This window comes from Anser cygnoides, chromosome 2, assembly GCF_040182565.1.
Source record: "Anser cygnoides isolate HZ-2024a breed goose chromosome 2, Taihu_goose_T2T_genome, whole genome shotgun sequence".
Taxonomy (NCBI): domain Eukaryota; kingdom Metazoa; phylum Chordata; class Aves; order Anseriformes; family Anatidae; genus Anser; species Anser cygnoides.
Genome location: NC_089874.1, coordinates 114,830,989 through 114,844,242, shown reverse-complemented (window position 1 = coordinate 114,844,242; position 13,254 = coordinate 114,830,989). Strand labels below are relative to the sequence as shown.

Below are 13,254 nucleotides of genomic sequence, written 5' to 3'. Positions count from 1 at the left end.
CTTTGTTTTTAAAAGCAAATTAAATTCCAGATGGAACCGAAGTACCAGTTGAAAGACCATATTCTTGGGCAGCTCATTAAAGCAGCAAAGCCTTGTTTGACATGACATGGACACTATGGACACCTTTATTGCAAGGAAATCCTGAAAACTGCAAAGTGATGAGGATCAGGACAATAATTACAGGTCTAGGTGACATTAATGATTTAAAAGGTTAGAGAGACACATGCATATGCACTGCATGGATTGAAGGCCTGATCTAAAGCTCATTAACTGTAGTTACAGAGAAGCTTTGCATGCCTCAAGGCTTCAAATTGGGTCTGAAAACTGGAATGAAAAAGAACAAGAATGCAAGAGTCAATGTGGTTGCCCAGTGCTCATGTCAGTCCTCTGGTCCAAGCAGTTTTGCTTCTAGGACAATTTTGAATGGTCCCAGGAATGACTTGGGCCTTGGATTTGCACTCAGCATGCAAGAGACAAGTTGGCACTTGGGTTCCTGACAGGAGGGATTTTATAAAGGATTGTGGGGTTGTTTATTGAAGAGTTGTGCTTATTTTAAGAGAGGTGAAGTTACAGTGATGTAAGAAATAAAATGTTCAAATGCTTTCTTAATCCCATCTGATAATGCACGTGCCATTCTTCTCTGGAACAAATCTTGGAAGTTTTGCAGCAAGGCACAGTTTAGCACATTATGGCTTCTCCAGATGCTGTACTGGTCCTGCCTGAGTCCATATGGAAATGTGCTGATCAGGTTCTTCTGCAGCCCCCCCGTTGCTGGTATGACATTTATAACAAGAAATGCGTGTTGGTTTGTTCTTGTGTTCGGAGGGGAGAATGAGAGTGCTGGTGTATTTCTGTCTCTGGCAGGAGGCTGACGGGTGTCCTCTGGCAAATGCAGCAATGGCAGGTTAGGCTGTAAGCGCTCCGAGCTGTCCACCCTTCATCTTCATGTGGAGCTGATATGCCCTGGGCTGTGAGCTGGAGCAGCAAGGCCTGGGTGCCTGTTCCGTCCTGCTGAGTCCTCCCTTGGTGACTTGGGCAGAGGGGCAGGGAGCTCAGCTGGGGCTCCGTCACTGCGAGCAGCCGCAGCAAGGCCAGGCAAGGACGGCTGTCACAGCCCTGCCTTTCTTTCTGTGGGAAGCCATCCTGTGCTGCGAAGGGCTGGAGACACTCGAGAGACTCAGGTGGCTCCTTCAGTCACTACCCATTTTTTCCTCTGTGCTGTGCTACGCAGACACAGCAAGGCTTCCTGCCTGGCAAGGCAGGTGGAGCTGCCCCCATGCTCATTTCTGTCTTCTTCCCCCAGGTTCCTCTTTGTGGGGCCATGGAGCGAGAAGGGGACAGGTCTACCCCTGGCTCATTCTGGTAGGGAGCTATGAGCAGCCACAAAGCACGTCAGGACCCAGGAGCTCCTGCGAGCACTCACGCGTCCTGTCAGTCTGACAAAGCTTGTGAGACTAAGATGTAACTTGCAGTGAAAAAGAACCCCTTTAGAATGTGAAACATATGGAAATAAGTATGTGGTTTTTGTTCAACATGGTGTGAAAATGACTGGGTTTGATCACTTTGAAAATCTAAGAGTAAATGGAATTTACTGAGTTTGCTTTTAAAATCAAAACTTAACCATGCGCAAGTTTAGACACTTTGAGATGACTGTGTCGAGCTAATAAAAGTTGATGTCAACATTTTAGCATATGTTTGGATCACAAAAAAGAACTAGGTCTTGATCAAGCAGCAGTCACAAAAACATTCTTTCCCTCATGATAAAAAGAAAACCTCTGCGTGTGATTCTGCAAATACATCAGATCATTTGAAGAGGCTAGCAAGTGCTAGTAAATTATTATTTTTTGTTGTTGTCAAATGAGTTTATTTTTTGGGCATGAGACTTCAAAGAAAACCCCAACCTTTGTATATTCTGTCATTACGTGCATCAGTCATAATTTTGCGGACAAATCTTGACATGAACTCTGCATTACTGTGCTAACAAGAGAAAAGACCAGCCATTAAGTTTATGTTTCTTTGTTTTTGAACAAAGTCACATATCAGAAATAATGCTAGGGGTATGCTAATAAACAATATATAGTGCCAGTCATCAGGGAGTAAGAAATATTTTCTAACTAGTTCTAAAGGGAAACAATGTTTTAAAAAAAGGGAGAGTGATTGTTATTTATGCAATATTGTTGTTCTATATGTCAGCATCAAAAAGCATCTTGTAAAGAGCTTAGCATAATAAATCTTTGATCGTGACTGTCATTATTTAGAGGTCTTTGATAGATCTAGATGTAGTGCAGTAAGGTTAAATTTACCAGCATGTAATAGGAAGACCTTAGACTGCATCTGAAAGTCTATCAATGTTACCAGTATGGTCACACCAGAAGAAGGGGAAAAGCATTGTATTTTTTAAAACAGCAGGCTTTATGAATTGTAACTGCAAAGCTAAGTCAAAGCAGATTTGTTTTCTGGGTGCCCATTGATTTTATTTGTCTACATAAGGATTTAACTTGGTTACATTTCAGAAAACTGAAGTCTCTTTAAATGAAAAACAGCAAAAAAGGCTTATGATTGTTTCCACCAAGAAGCAACACAACACATTTTGTTATTGTCATGAAGAAAATTAAAATAGCCTCTGTGTATGAGAAGCAATAGGAGATTTGTAAAGTAGAGCCCACAGGAACACTTAATTTCAGAGCTGACTTTGATTAGTCACTAATTTTACAGTTAACTTGGTAAGAAAAAATGACATGTTGAAAAAGTCTTTATATTCCTTCCTAAGGGCTTGTAGTAGAAAGATGCATAATGGATGGACACTTTATCTATATGGGACAGGGCATCTAATTTTAGACACTGATAACAAATCCAGCAAATCTTTAACAATTCTTAGAGTCAGGAAAAAAAATACACAACACCTTTTTTAAAAGTATGATGATACCAACTATATAACATTCTTCAAAAGTTAAAAATATACAAAACAAGCTTTATTTTTTATGCACATTATCCAGTGAATCTTACTTCTTCCTCCAACTAACATGTATGAAATCTATGATATACTACATCTGTGCCAGCTTCTGGTTTTTTAACTTTATGTTCTTTTAAAAATGTTTTTCTTTTTATTTTTTTCCTTTTTTTTTTCTTTTTCTTTTTGGTAGTGTAGGCAAAGTGTCTGTGACTGTACAGAAAGATGCATGTCTCCTGAATTGCTAGCTCGATGTGGCATTTCAAGCCTTACTTTGCCTTCACTGATTCTTCAAAACAACAGTCGAGCTCTCCAGGACTGTTACCTTAGGACTTTGGCCCTTGATGCTAGAATTATACACTTGAATAATTTTATGAATCTTGCTTGTCTCATTAGATGCCTAGAAAATTGCAGATTTGAAGTCTTAGGATGAAAAAGCAAAATCTTACTTTTGAATATATTCTTAGTCTTCGCTTTTAAAGCATTGTTTTCTGATATGAAATCTCTGGCCAATTTAGGTCAAGAAAACAATAAGAGAAAATAAAATCATGTTTCTAGGATGTTACTGTCTTAATCTGTAACATCTTGGACAAGTGATACACCTTGTAGAAAACTGAAATAGCAGATCTATTTTGAAAGACACCAAGGCACAAGTAAAAGACTTTTCCTGTGCACCAAAGAGAGCAGGGTAACACATTTCCTTGTTCACAATGAAATCTTATCTATATACACTGTGATTTTTAAGTAAGTCAGGCCCCATCTAATGTGGCCAGAAGGGTTGCTCTCTGGCTGTTTTCCAGCTAGCCTTCCTAGTTTTAGTACCGATAGGTATTGAAACTACTGCCTGAATACAGTAACCACATGTCCACACTAACGAGGATTTTTCCCTCCTTGAATGATGGCAATATGATGGACCATTTAAAATGTATGTGCAGAGGAGATTCTGCAGCCCGACTGAGACTGGGGGAAAAGCAGATTTCTGATCTCTGTGTTCTGTTCCTGGCTTTACCCTAGTTCTGTAGTGGGCTTAATCCATTGGTATAAAAGGATATATGAAGGTTTCATATTTATTTCAGTGTTATTTGGATCACATCTCTCATATCCTCATCACATTTTGCTTTCCATGAGTATGACAATGGTGTTTTAGCAGTACTGATCTTTCCATGGAGTTGGAAAACTGAAAAAAGAAAAAATAAAAACAATTTCTACAGAGTTTCAGGAAACTCAGATGAAAGGTGCTACAGAACTGCAGAGTATTATTATTTAATATTAGTAATTAAGCCTTAATGAAAACACTGCTGGAGAGCTTTAAATGACCACTTTGAACTCGGCATTTTGAGTTGTAATGAAATGGTTCCAACTGCATGTTTCAGTAAATTTTATCTACCCTTGTTTCTTTAGAAGAAGACCTACCAGTGCATCAAATGTCAGATGGTTTTCTACAATGAATGGGATATCCAAGTTCATGTTGCAAACCACATGATTGGTAAGTGAAGCACTAAAACTTCTCAAAGACAGATAGCCATTTCTCTTACTCATGATCATCATTGCCTCTAAAATTAAACAGAGTTAAGGAGAAATTAATTGTGCATCCATCAATGATTAACCTAGGCATGATTGATTTTTTTATTCATATTATTAGACTTGATAAAGCATTAGCATATTTTATTTTCTGCAAGGGCTAGTTTAGACTTCTGCAGAGAATTATATATCCACTGCCAGTCAAAACACAGGTGATTAGCAAATTAAACTTCTAATCATTTTTGCATTATTGAAAACAAACTAACAGGAATGGTTAATGAACTGGATGTTAGCTTTCCATAGAGTTTTAGACAGGTTTTAATTTCAGAAGTTATTATGGTAATGACACTACTGTGTACTTCTCAAGCACCTTGGTACCAAAATCAAAACTGGTGAGTTTTTGTCATTAGGAAACATAAATAATTCAAATGGCCATAAAATAGTATTGTTTGTTGTGTTTGAGCAGTCTGGAAAAAATCCTGAGTGTATCTGCATACAATTAAATACTGTCAATTATCTGAAAAAGTAAGGAATTGTAGTATTCAGTAAAGGAGTATGCTCTTTAAGGTACAAACATTTTTTTAAAAAATTCTTTAGGATTCCTGATTCAAGCCTGGCTTGATGTTTACAAGGCTGTTACAGTTGTAAATTGGAATAAAACAAAAGCTGCTTTTTCTTTGATATTCATATTTTCCTATTATTTGCTTATTCCCCTAGGATTACCCATAATGTTTTCAATTTGGTAACCACTCAGTAATAGCACTAAGAGTTCTATCAGCCAATTAAATTTATCAAGCACATCATTTGCCCGCTAATAAGATAACATTGCCAGGGTTATCTTGTTTTGTTTTTAGCCTCTTTTCCAAATTTCGTATTTCAGGACACAGATGGATACAACTGATTTTATACTCCTACTTTCCTTTATGCTGTTTTTCTTGCTGTAATAATAAAAAAGCATGCAAAACAGAGATCAAGCTATATGGTGTAGAAGCCAGTAACTACATATCAAACAGAAGAGAGTTTATTGTTGTGTTGGTTTGTTGTTGTTGTTGTGTTGTGTTTTTTTTTTTCGTTTTATATCTTAAAAATACTTAGCTTGATGATATTTATCTCTTTTTACAAGATAAAGATTTCTTCCATGAGTGCTTGTAACTTGGCTGCACTATAAAAGAAAGTTACGTGCCACAGCTTAATAGCCCATTTTTTCTTGGTACATTATTATTACGTTTTAATGTATTTAAAGCATGAACATTTCATATGCATTTCAGAAAAATGAATAAACACGAGTGGCAGTTTTGTAAAGGAGCAAAATGATTTGCCTGTTGGATTAAGCCTCAGTTTTGATATTTCGTGTCTTTGGAAAAGAGATAATCTGAGCTGTTTCACAGTATTCAATCTGGGTCAGTAACGTGGAATTATGTAGGTTGCTACCAACAACAGAACTCACCATATCTGTTGTTTTCTTTGAATCCAGTGTATGACATGTCCTTTACTGTAACGTGTAGTGATACTGAGACATCACAGAGAACACAGACACTGTGGGTAAGGGGTGATGCTGGAATGTCAGAGTGGTGTGTCTGCTTGCCACCTACCTGCCGTGTGCCTTGCATTTTCAGACTAGGGCCCTTCTTTTTTCATGAAATACTCAGATTTTCTTTTTCATTTTTTTTCTTTCTATTTTCTGGATGAGATTTAGTAAAGGGTCAGAATAGGAGGAGAGAAAGGAAGTGAGAGTAAGTAAAGCAGGACAAATCCAGTTACTTAGCTTCAGCCTGCAGATCTGAAATGACAAAGATTTTCTTAAACCGAGCGATTAACTGCCTATGTGTTATTTCTAAAAGCTGGGGGAGGCTGAATGAGGAAGAGAATCTTTAAAAATATATATTTAATTGTTTTTGTCTGTGTTGTATCTAATCATGCAGGATATTGCTTCATGACATAACCATAGTGACACAGATTTAAATGTGCTTAATATAAAACCTTGCCAGTGAAATAAAGAAGGAGCTTGCAAAACATGCGGGGAGATTTGCTGGTCATGCTTGCGGTAATCTGTGTTCAGTGGAAGATTCTTATCTGCACTGCCAGACTTAACAGTGCAGCTCCTAATGATGTAGCCCTGATTAAGCAAACGCAAGGGGATTTTGTGTTGGGGCGGAGTGAAAGGAATATCAGTGTTCCTGAGAGTTTTGAATGTGACCTCAGAATCGAAACACAGGGAAAAATAATTTCTGATCTCCAATTCTTTTAGCCTTCTCACCACTAATTGGATTTTTCCTTAGCTATCTTTCTAATTTCACTACCCCACACCCCTTCTTTAATTTATATCGTTGTTCAAAGGCCTTTCTCCAAGACCATATTCTGTCTAGAGAGAAAGGTTCAAGAGTTGACATGAAGCTATTTAAAGGTGGCCTTAGTTTATGTGTGTGTGTTAGGTAGGCTTATAGTATCCATATATAACATAGAAAACATGTATACAGACATGTTACGTATGTTATATATATGTTATATATATGTATGTTACACATGTTATGTATATATAATACATAACCCATACATATACCCAAGATATCTGCATGCATATCAATATGAAGATTGAAAAATTAGTTGAAACACTTAAGTCAATATGGACTTGTTGACACAGTGCATTTCCCAGACAAAAAGAAACCCTGCTGTCCTAAACACACTGGTCCCTCACTTTTTTATGTGTGTCTGATAAAATATGTCTTGTTGCCCTGCTTTTCCAGTAGGAGACTGGCAGAACAAGTTACAGTGTCTTCACTTCTCTCGGGAAGGGAAAGTGAGAAAGCTCCAGGAAGAAAGAGGAAAAAAATGACTTTAAATGCAAGGGAGAGGGAAGATAACCTGGCAAGGCAGGCGCTAAAAGTCAAGGAGTGTGATAATCCCTAGATCAAATGTAGGGGCAATAAATGCCTTTTCAGACATCATCACACTCAGGAACTAATATTTCCTCTCATAGTAAAATGTTAGCATTATCTGTGTTGCAATTATTGATGGATTAGATTAGTGTCTTTGTACCTGAAGGATTGCATATGATGCAGGGAAAAGAGAAAAGGGATGGCAAAGAGCAGGAAATAAAAGGTAGGGAGAACAATGGTGGAGGGAATTTATGTTACTGGAGAGGGGAAAAAAAAAAACAGTCATAAATATCAGTTATAAAGGAAAGAAAATACATAGAAAAGGGGAAAAAACAAACCTTCCTGAGAGAAGGCAAAAGATTTAAAAAGGAAAGAGACTAGAGGAGGGGGGAAGATGACACGAATAGGTGGTACATGGGACAAACAACGTAGAAAGTCATCGGCCAAACCCCACTCAGAAACGGGTGAGAACCACTACTAACATGCTTGGCTAGTTGAGGGTAACACTGCTTACCAACCTTTTAGTGGTTTGGGGGCCTGGAAGAGTTGATGGTGTCCCATCTAGTTACTGTGTCCCTTGAACACAATCCCAGGATGTAAACTGAGTTCATGTTGCTGACATCCACATAGAGAGGATGCGTTACGGAAGGTCACTGAGGCAAAGACATGTTTGTAAAACCCCAGTGTGAAACTTAGACTTTTAAATAAGGCAACCAGAATTACTTTGTTGGCTAAAATAGCTCCACCGAGGGTAGGTATTTTTAGGTTGTGTGTATGTGTGTGTTTTTGTCTAATCAAATATAATCTCAACTAGACATTTAGCAGGGGAAGAGGGATTAGAGGCTATTTAAAAAGCCTCTTACTCTTCTTTGTTAGGAGGGTATACAGTGTTTTTACAGATTTTATTATACATTTCAATCACTTCAACAAGAGGGATTATGCCACCTAATGGAAAACAAAATCTGCAGATGTTCCAGTGGAGTGTAACCTCAAATATCTTTGACAACAATAAAATTAACATTTGTTATTATACCAGTTATATATTAAAGAGATATCATAGGGATTGCTTTCCTCATTAACTGCATGTTTATTTCTTTTAAAACTTCCCATTTTAAAACTGTTTTGCAGGTTTTTTTCCATTCTTCCCAATATCTTTGCAGTGGGTTGGGGCTAGAAGCCTTTTCCACTGGATAGATGAGGACAAAGAGGCAAAGAAGTGGAGTTCCTCACTTAGATTAAGCAACTGAAAGTTCATGAGTTCCAACTGCTAGATCTGTCTGCACTTCTCAAGTCTCCGTGCTTTGTCAAGCAACGCCCATGTTTGCTTAAACTACACACTGATTCAAGTTGGGGTTAGGGGATGCTTGTGGGCTGAAAGCAAAGCAAACCTCTTTTTTTTTTTCTTTTTTTTTTCTTTTTTTTTTCTTTTTTTTTTTTTTTAATAGGCTCTCTATTTAAGCATTATTTTGGGTTTAGATATGAGCATGTACTTTTGTTTGGATAGTCGTGAGGATGATTGCCAAATGAAAACATACTTGTCAGTCTGTTTATTGAAATCTGTTGGTAAAACAACTTCTCAGCTTCTGAGTGGGAGAGGCGGAAATGTAAATCCAAGCATTTCATATGGTTTGAGGAAGTGCTGGCAACCATGGTAATTCTTCAGCAGCCTTCTGTCTTTTGCTTTTCTCTCTGAGCAGAATACGTAGCATTTTTAGCAGCTTTCTTTGAGAAAATTCTATTTCTGGGTGTTTGTGGAAAAGAGAGAGGCTTTCTGGCATTCCTTTGTTTTGCTCACATAGTTTACAGTTGGCATTTGACCTGAGAGTGTAGAAGGAGAGTCTGCCATTGTTTGTGTTCTGTTTGCTGCACTCCACTGCTCATCCTATTATTTTGCCTGTTATTTTAAGTAGACAAGCTAAACATTATTTTTTTTCTACCACTGGTTCCCTTACATCTGCAGTATCTGATGCAGTTCAGTGTCAGTAGACTAAACAGTTGCTGTAATCCCTAGGATTTTGTACATGTGCATGTACAGAGTGGATCAGAACTGAGGGAGTTCCGACACGTTTAACTCAGAAAAAGAATTACTCCACATAAAATTATGAGGCTCAACAGCAGTAGTGTAAATTTGTAAGTGCTCTGAGTAAAGTGCTGTTAGGCATGAGATAATGTAAAGAGATGACGTTGCCAAGAACTATTTATGAAGAGCTTAATTTTTTTCACTCTGATAATTCTTGACCAATAATTACCAGCTTCTAATTATCTATTTTAGTTAGAAAGAAATCTCTATCACTATGGAGGTTGGCATTGCAACTAGCGTATAAATCCCCAAAGAGGTAAATGTGTTCCAAACAGCCACAAACAACTGTCTCATGAAACATAGTGAGCAAATTGCGAGCCGCTGGCTGTGCACAACAGAGCAGCACATTTACCATTGAGGACTGATCAGGCTGACAAAGAGAATGATAAAAGGGGGAAACAGCCACAATCTTTGTAGATTGCTGCTACTTTTGTTGACAGAAAAAGCAAGCTCTCCTCGGAGCAAGAGCCACTGCCCCTCTGAAAAGTTGGGGAGTGAAGGGAAAGGATGTGATGGTCAGGATTCAGTACCTTTTTGCAACCCTACTTTTGAAAATTTCTATATAGGTCATTTTTGATGAGTAAACAGACTTTTCTTTCTTTAACCTTTTCAGTGTCAAGCATCAAACACGTTTTGTGAAGTCTGTTGTGGTAAGAGGTACAGTTTGTTTTTGAGGGATGTTGTGTAGTATTGAGTGTGATAGAAGGTGTGAGCAGGAGGAGGTAATGAAGAGAAAGAGAAAAAGAAGTTAGGAAGCAAATGGGAAAATAGGATGAACAAACGCTGCACCTGACAAGAAGAATTCTAGTTTACACCAGTAAACACTTTATTAAGCACCAGGTAAACAAATTATACTGGAGCAGTTTAAAAAGAAGGGAATATAGAAAGTGGGTTCTAACATTAATTTCCCTGAAAAAAAAATTACAGCCCTGTTTTACAGTAACAAGTAGTATGTAACCATTAGAAGACATAAAGACACATTTTAGTGCAACTCATGATTTTTGATTTGTTCAGTGACAGGGATATAAGTATATAATATGTTTATGTTTATATGCTTGTGTGTTATGTGGATATGCATGTTTGCATTATGCATGTATTAACTGCATGCATAATAAACCTATAAAAATAAATCATTGTATTTGCCTCACATTTGTGCAATGTGCATGTGGACAATACCACTGATGTCAAGACAAAGGAAATACCTTAAAAATTGTTGGAGCCCTGTTAAATTTTAGCCTACTAGGATGAAGCATGTAGCATTCATACATTCTGTTATTTGTCTAGTTCCTTAGCTCACTAAAAATGGGATTTTCCTTTCCCATATGCAGAAATGGGGACAACTAATACTTGTTGCACTGAGTTGACCTCAAGGAACACATCTTCAAAATGTCAGTTAAGCTGCTATGCAGGAACACTGACATCGTGAAGTCTTTCTTAACAGAGGTTTGGAAAAAACAATCCAAAGATGTACATCTACACATCAGAGGACAAAGGAGGTGGCAACTTCTTTTGTCTACCCTCTCTCACTGACTCTTCAGTAATAAGAAATGGAAATTATAGTTACTAGGGAAAAGATGGATCGTACCCTCTTAGAATCAGTAAATCACCTGGATATTTGAGAGTCTCCTATTCGCAGGCAGAGCTGGCAAGAAGTTATCAGAAAGTCAGAGGAAACTGTCACCTTGTCTGCAAAAAACAGAGATGTATTTGAAATACCCAGAAAAAAGCAGCATTTGGTGCTAAATCTGAGAAACCGTAGGTTTATTTTGTGAGGAGCTGGGTTACAAAATAGATGAAATCTGTGCTGTTTCATACTAACAGAAAGCTACTCTCTTGTGGGCAATGCTGGCTTATTTGAAAAGCCCATAAAGGGTTTCTGCATGGACCATACAAAAGGGATACTTTCTCTTTAATAGCCATCTGTACAGGAGAGATGAGAAGTGGGCCAGGTCATCTCTCCTCAGCTGTCATGATATTAACGTAGGTAATGGAGCAAGCTCTGCGTTCTGCTGGGTGTTGTTTTTCATAGATGTTCATCGATTTACACAGATAATTCTATTTATTTCTTAGAGTTGGTCCAAGCAAACCAGGCAGAATAACAAACACCAAAGCATTTCAAATGACTTTATCTTTGTTGTTTTGTAATGTAACTTTTGTCTAAAAAATGGTGTCACACCTACTGTGCAGATGGCTGCATGATTTGTAAACCAGCCAAAACATTTAAACAAATGTGTGATCTGGGGATAGATTAAATAAAGGATAAAATGGAGTGTGGACCACAAATTCTAATAATCAGATGATTTTAAGTTGTGTGTAGTGTGGAGCGATGGTAGCAGTGATAGCAGGGAACGCTTGCCAATGACAGCAAGGTGCCTCACAGATCTCAGGATGGAGCCTGTGGCCTAGTAGGCCTCAGTTTGAGAGCGGCACATTTGCTGTACAGCTGGCAGCTCTGTATGGGGACATCAGATAAAACTTATGTAAAATGAAGTGTTATTGCTTAGTATGAAATTGTGCAGAGAGGGAATTTGCAGACAGTAACTGAAAACAGAATTCATGGTACCAATGAAGCAGACTGTAAATATGAAGAGGCTTTAATTATCTGCGCAATTTAACAAAAAATTCAAGATGTATTCAGAAACGGCAAAGGCAGCTGTAAACATGCTACAGCAGCACCGTTTGCTGTGCTTAAAGTTATGTCACCTATTTGGGCTACAGCCTCCCTGTCCCCCTGCATCCCTCGGGATACAATTTCACCCGCTGAGCTGTGCTGGCCAGAGCCGACACTTCCATTTCAAGGGTTTGAATCAGGCACGGCTGTTTCCTTTTTGACACAGTTTTTAGGAAAGACTGTCCCGGCTTTTGAACTCACAAACGGTTAATTTGGGACACAGTGTGCAAACATCTTTGAATCCTTTTTTTTCTTTTTTTAGGGAGGGGCACTCAAAAAATATTCTAAATCTAAAATGTTTTAATATTAAATAATAATTATAGTAGTAATAGTAATAATAAAAATGCTAACAGAAGCATTTGAAAATGTCCACAGCCCAGCCTGGAGTTCATTTCATGAAGATAAGCAAAGTGTGCCAAAGCTGTATTTTTTTTTTCTTCTGCAGAAATTCCTGTTGTATTAGAAAGGGACACCACTGCGAGATAATGCCAGGCAGTCCGAAAGTTGTTCCTTTCCGTCCACGGGCTGCACGATTCTTCTCCTAGCCAGTGCTGTGATATACTATGCATGTTAATACTTCCTCACCACGGGCAGAATTAATGGCGTTGTGTCAGCCTTCCCTTTTGTTCTTTGCCGCTGACCATTTGTACTGCAGGCTTTATCAGGAACCTTAGCGCATTCTTTGGGGCCGTGCTTAGCCGCCTGCACAGAGGGTAGCCGAACCAGTGCTTTTCTGAATTGTCCCTATACTTAACAGAGAAGCCTCCAATTCTTTGACAGAGTACATCCCTCGGTTTCTCCCTGCTTTGTAAGTGCAGGAAGCAAAACAAAAGAAGCCAATATGGAGAGTGGGTGTCGGACTTCAGCTGCTCATATTGTTGCATTTGGTGAGCTGACGGGGTTTCGTAGGTCACCTTTAGAATTATGCCTATGACAGCAGTAGCTACCTGCCAAGATTGCAAGGTATCTCACAGCTCTCAGGATGGAGCCTGTGGCCTGGTAGGCCGCCGTTGGAGGGGTACACATTTGCTGTACAGCTGGCAGCACTGTATGGGGCAGCAGTGTGGGCTGTTAGGGAGCTGGAAAGGAGACAAGCATGAAATTTCTTCTAACCCCAACTCTGTTTTTCTGTACTGTTGGCTGCTTCTCAGTTCCT

At 38.5% G+C, this 13,254-nt stretch overlaps 1 protein-coding gene across 7 annotated transcripts in view; it reads left to right on the top strand.

Moving 5' to 3' along the window:
- The window catches only part of ZNF521 (zinc finger protein 521), a 231,792-nt gene that overhangs the window by 108,986 nt on the left and 109,552 nt on the right, over nt 1–13,254 (top strand). For all 7 annotated transcript variants that reach the window (XM_066992873.1, XM_048080020.2, XM_066992875.1 and 4 more), the window contains one exon: nt 4,352–4,436. In XM_066992873.1, coding sequence (XP_066848974.1) covers nt 4,352–4,436 — 85 coding nt within the window. The remainder of the gene's footprint in view (nt 1–4,351; nt 4,437–13,254) is intronic.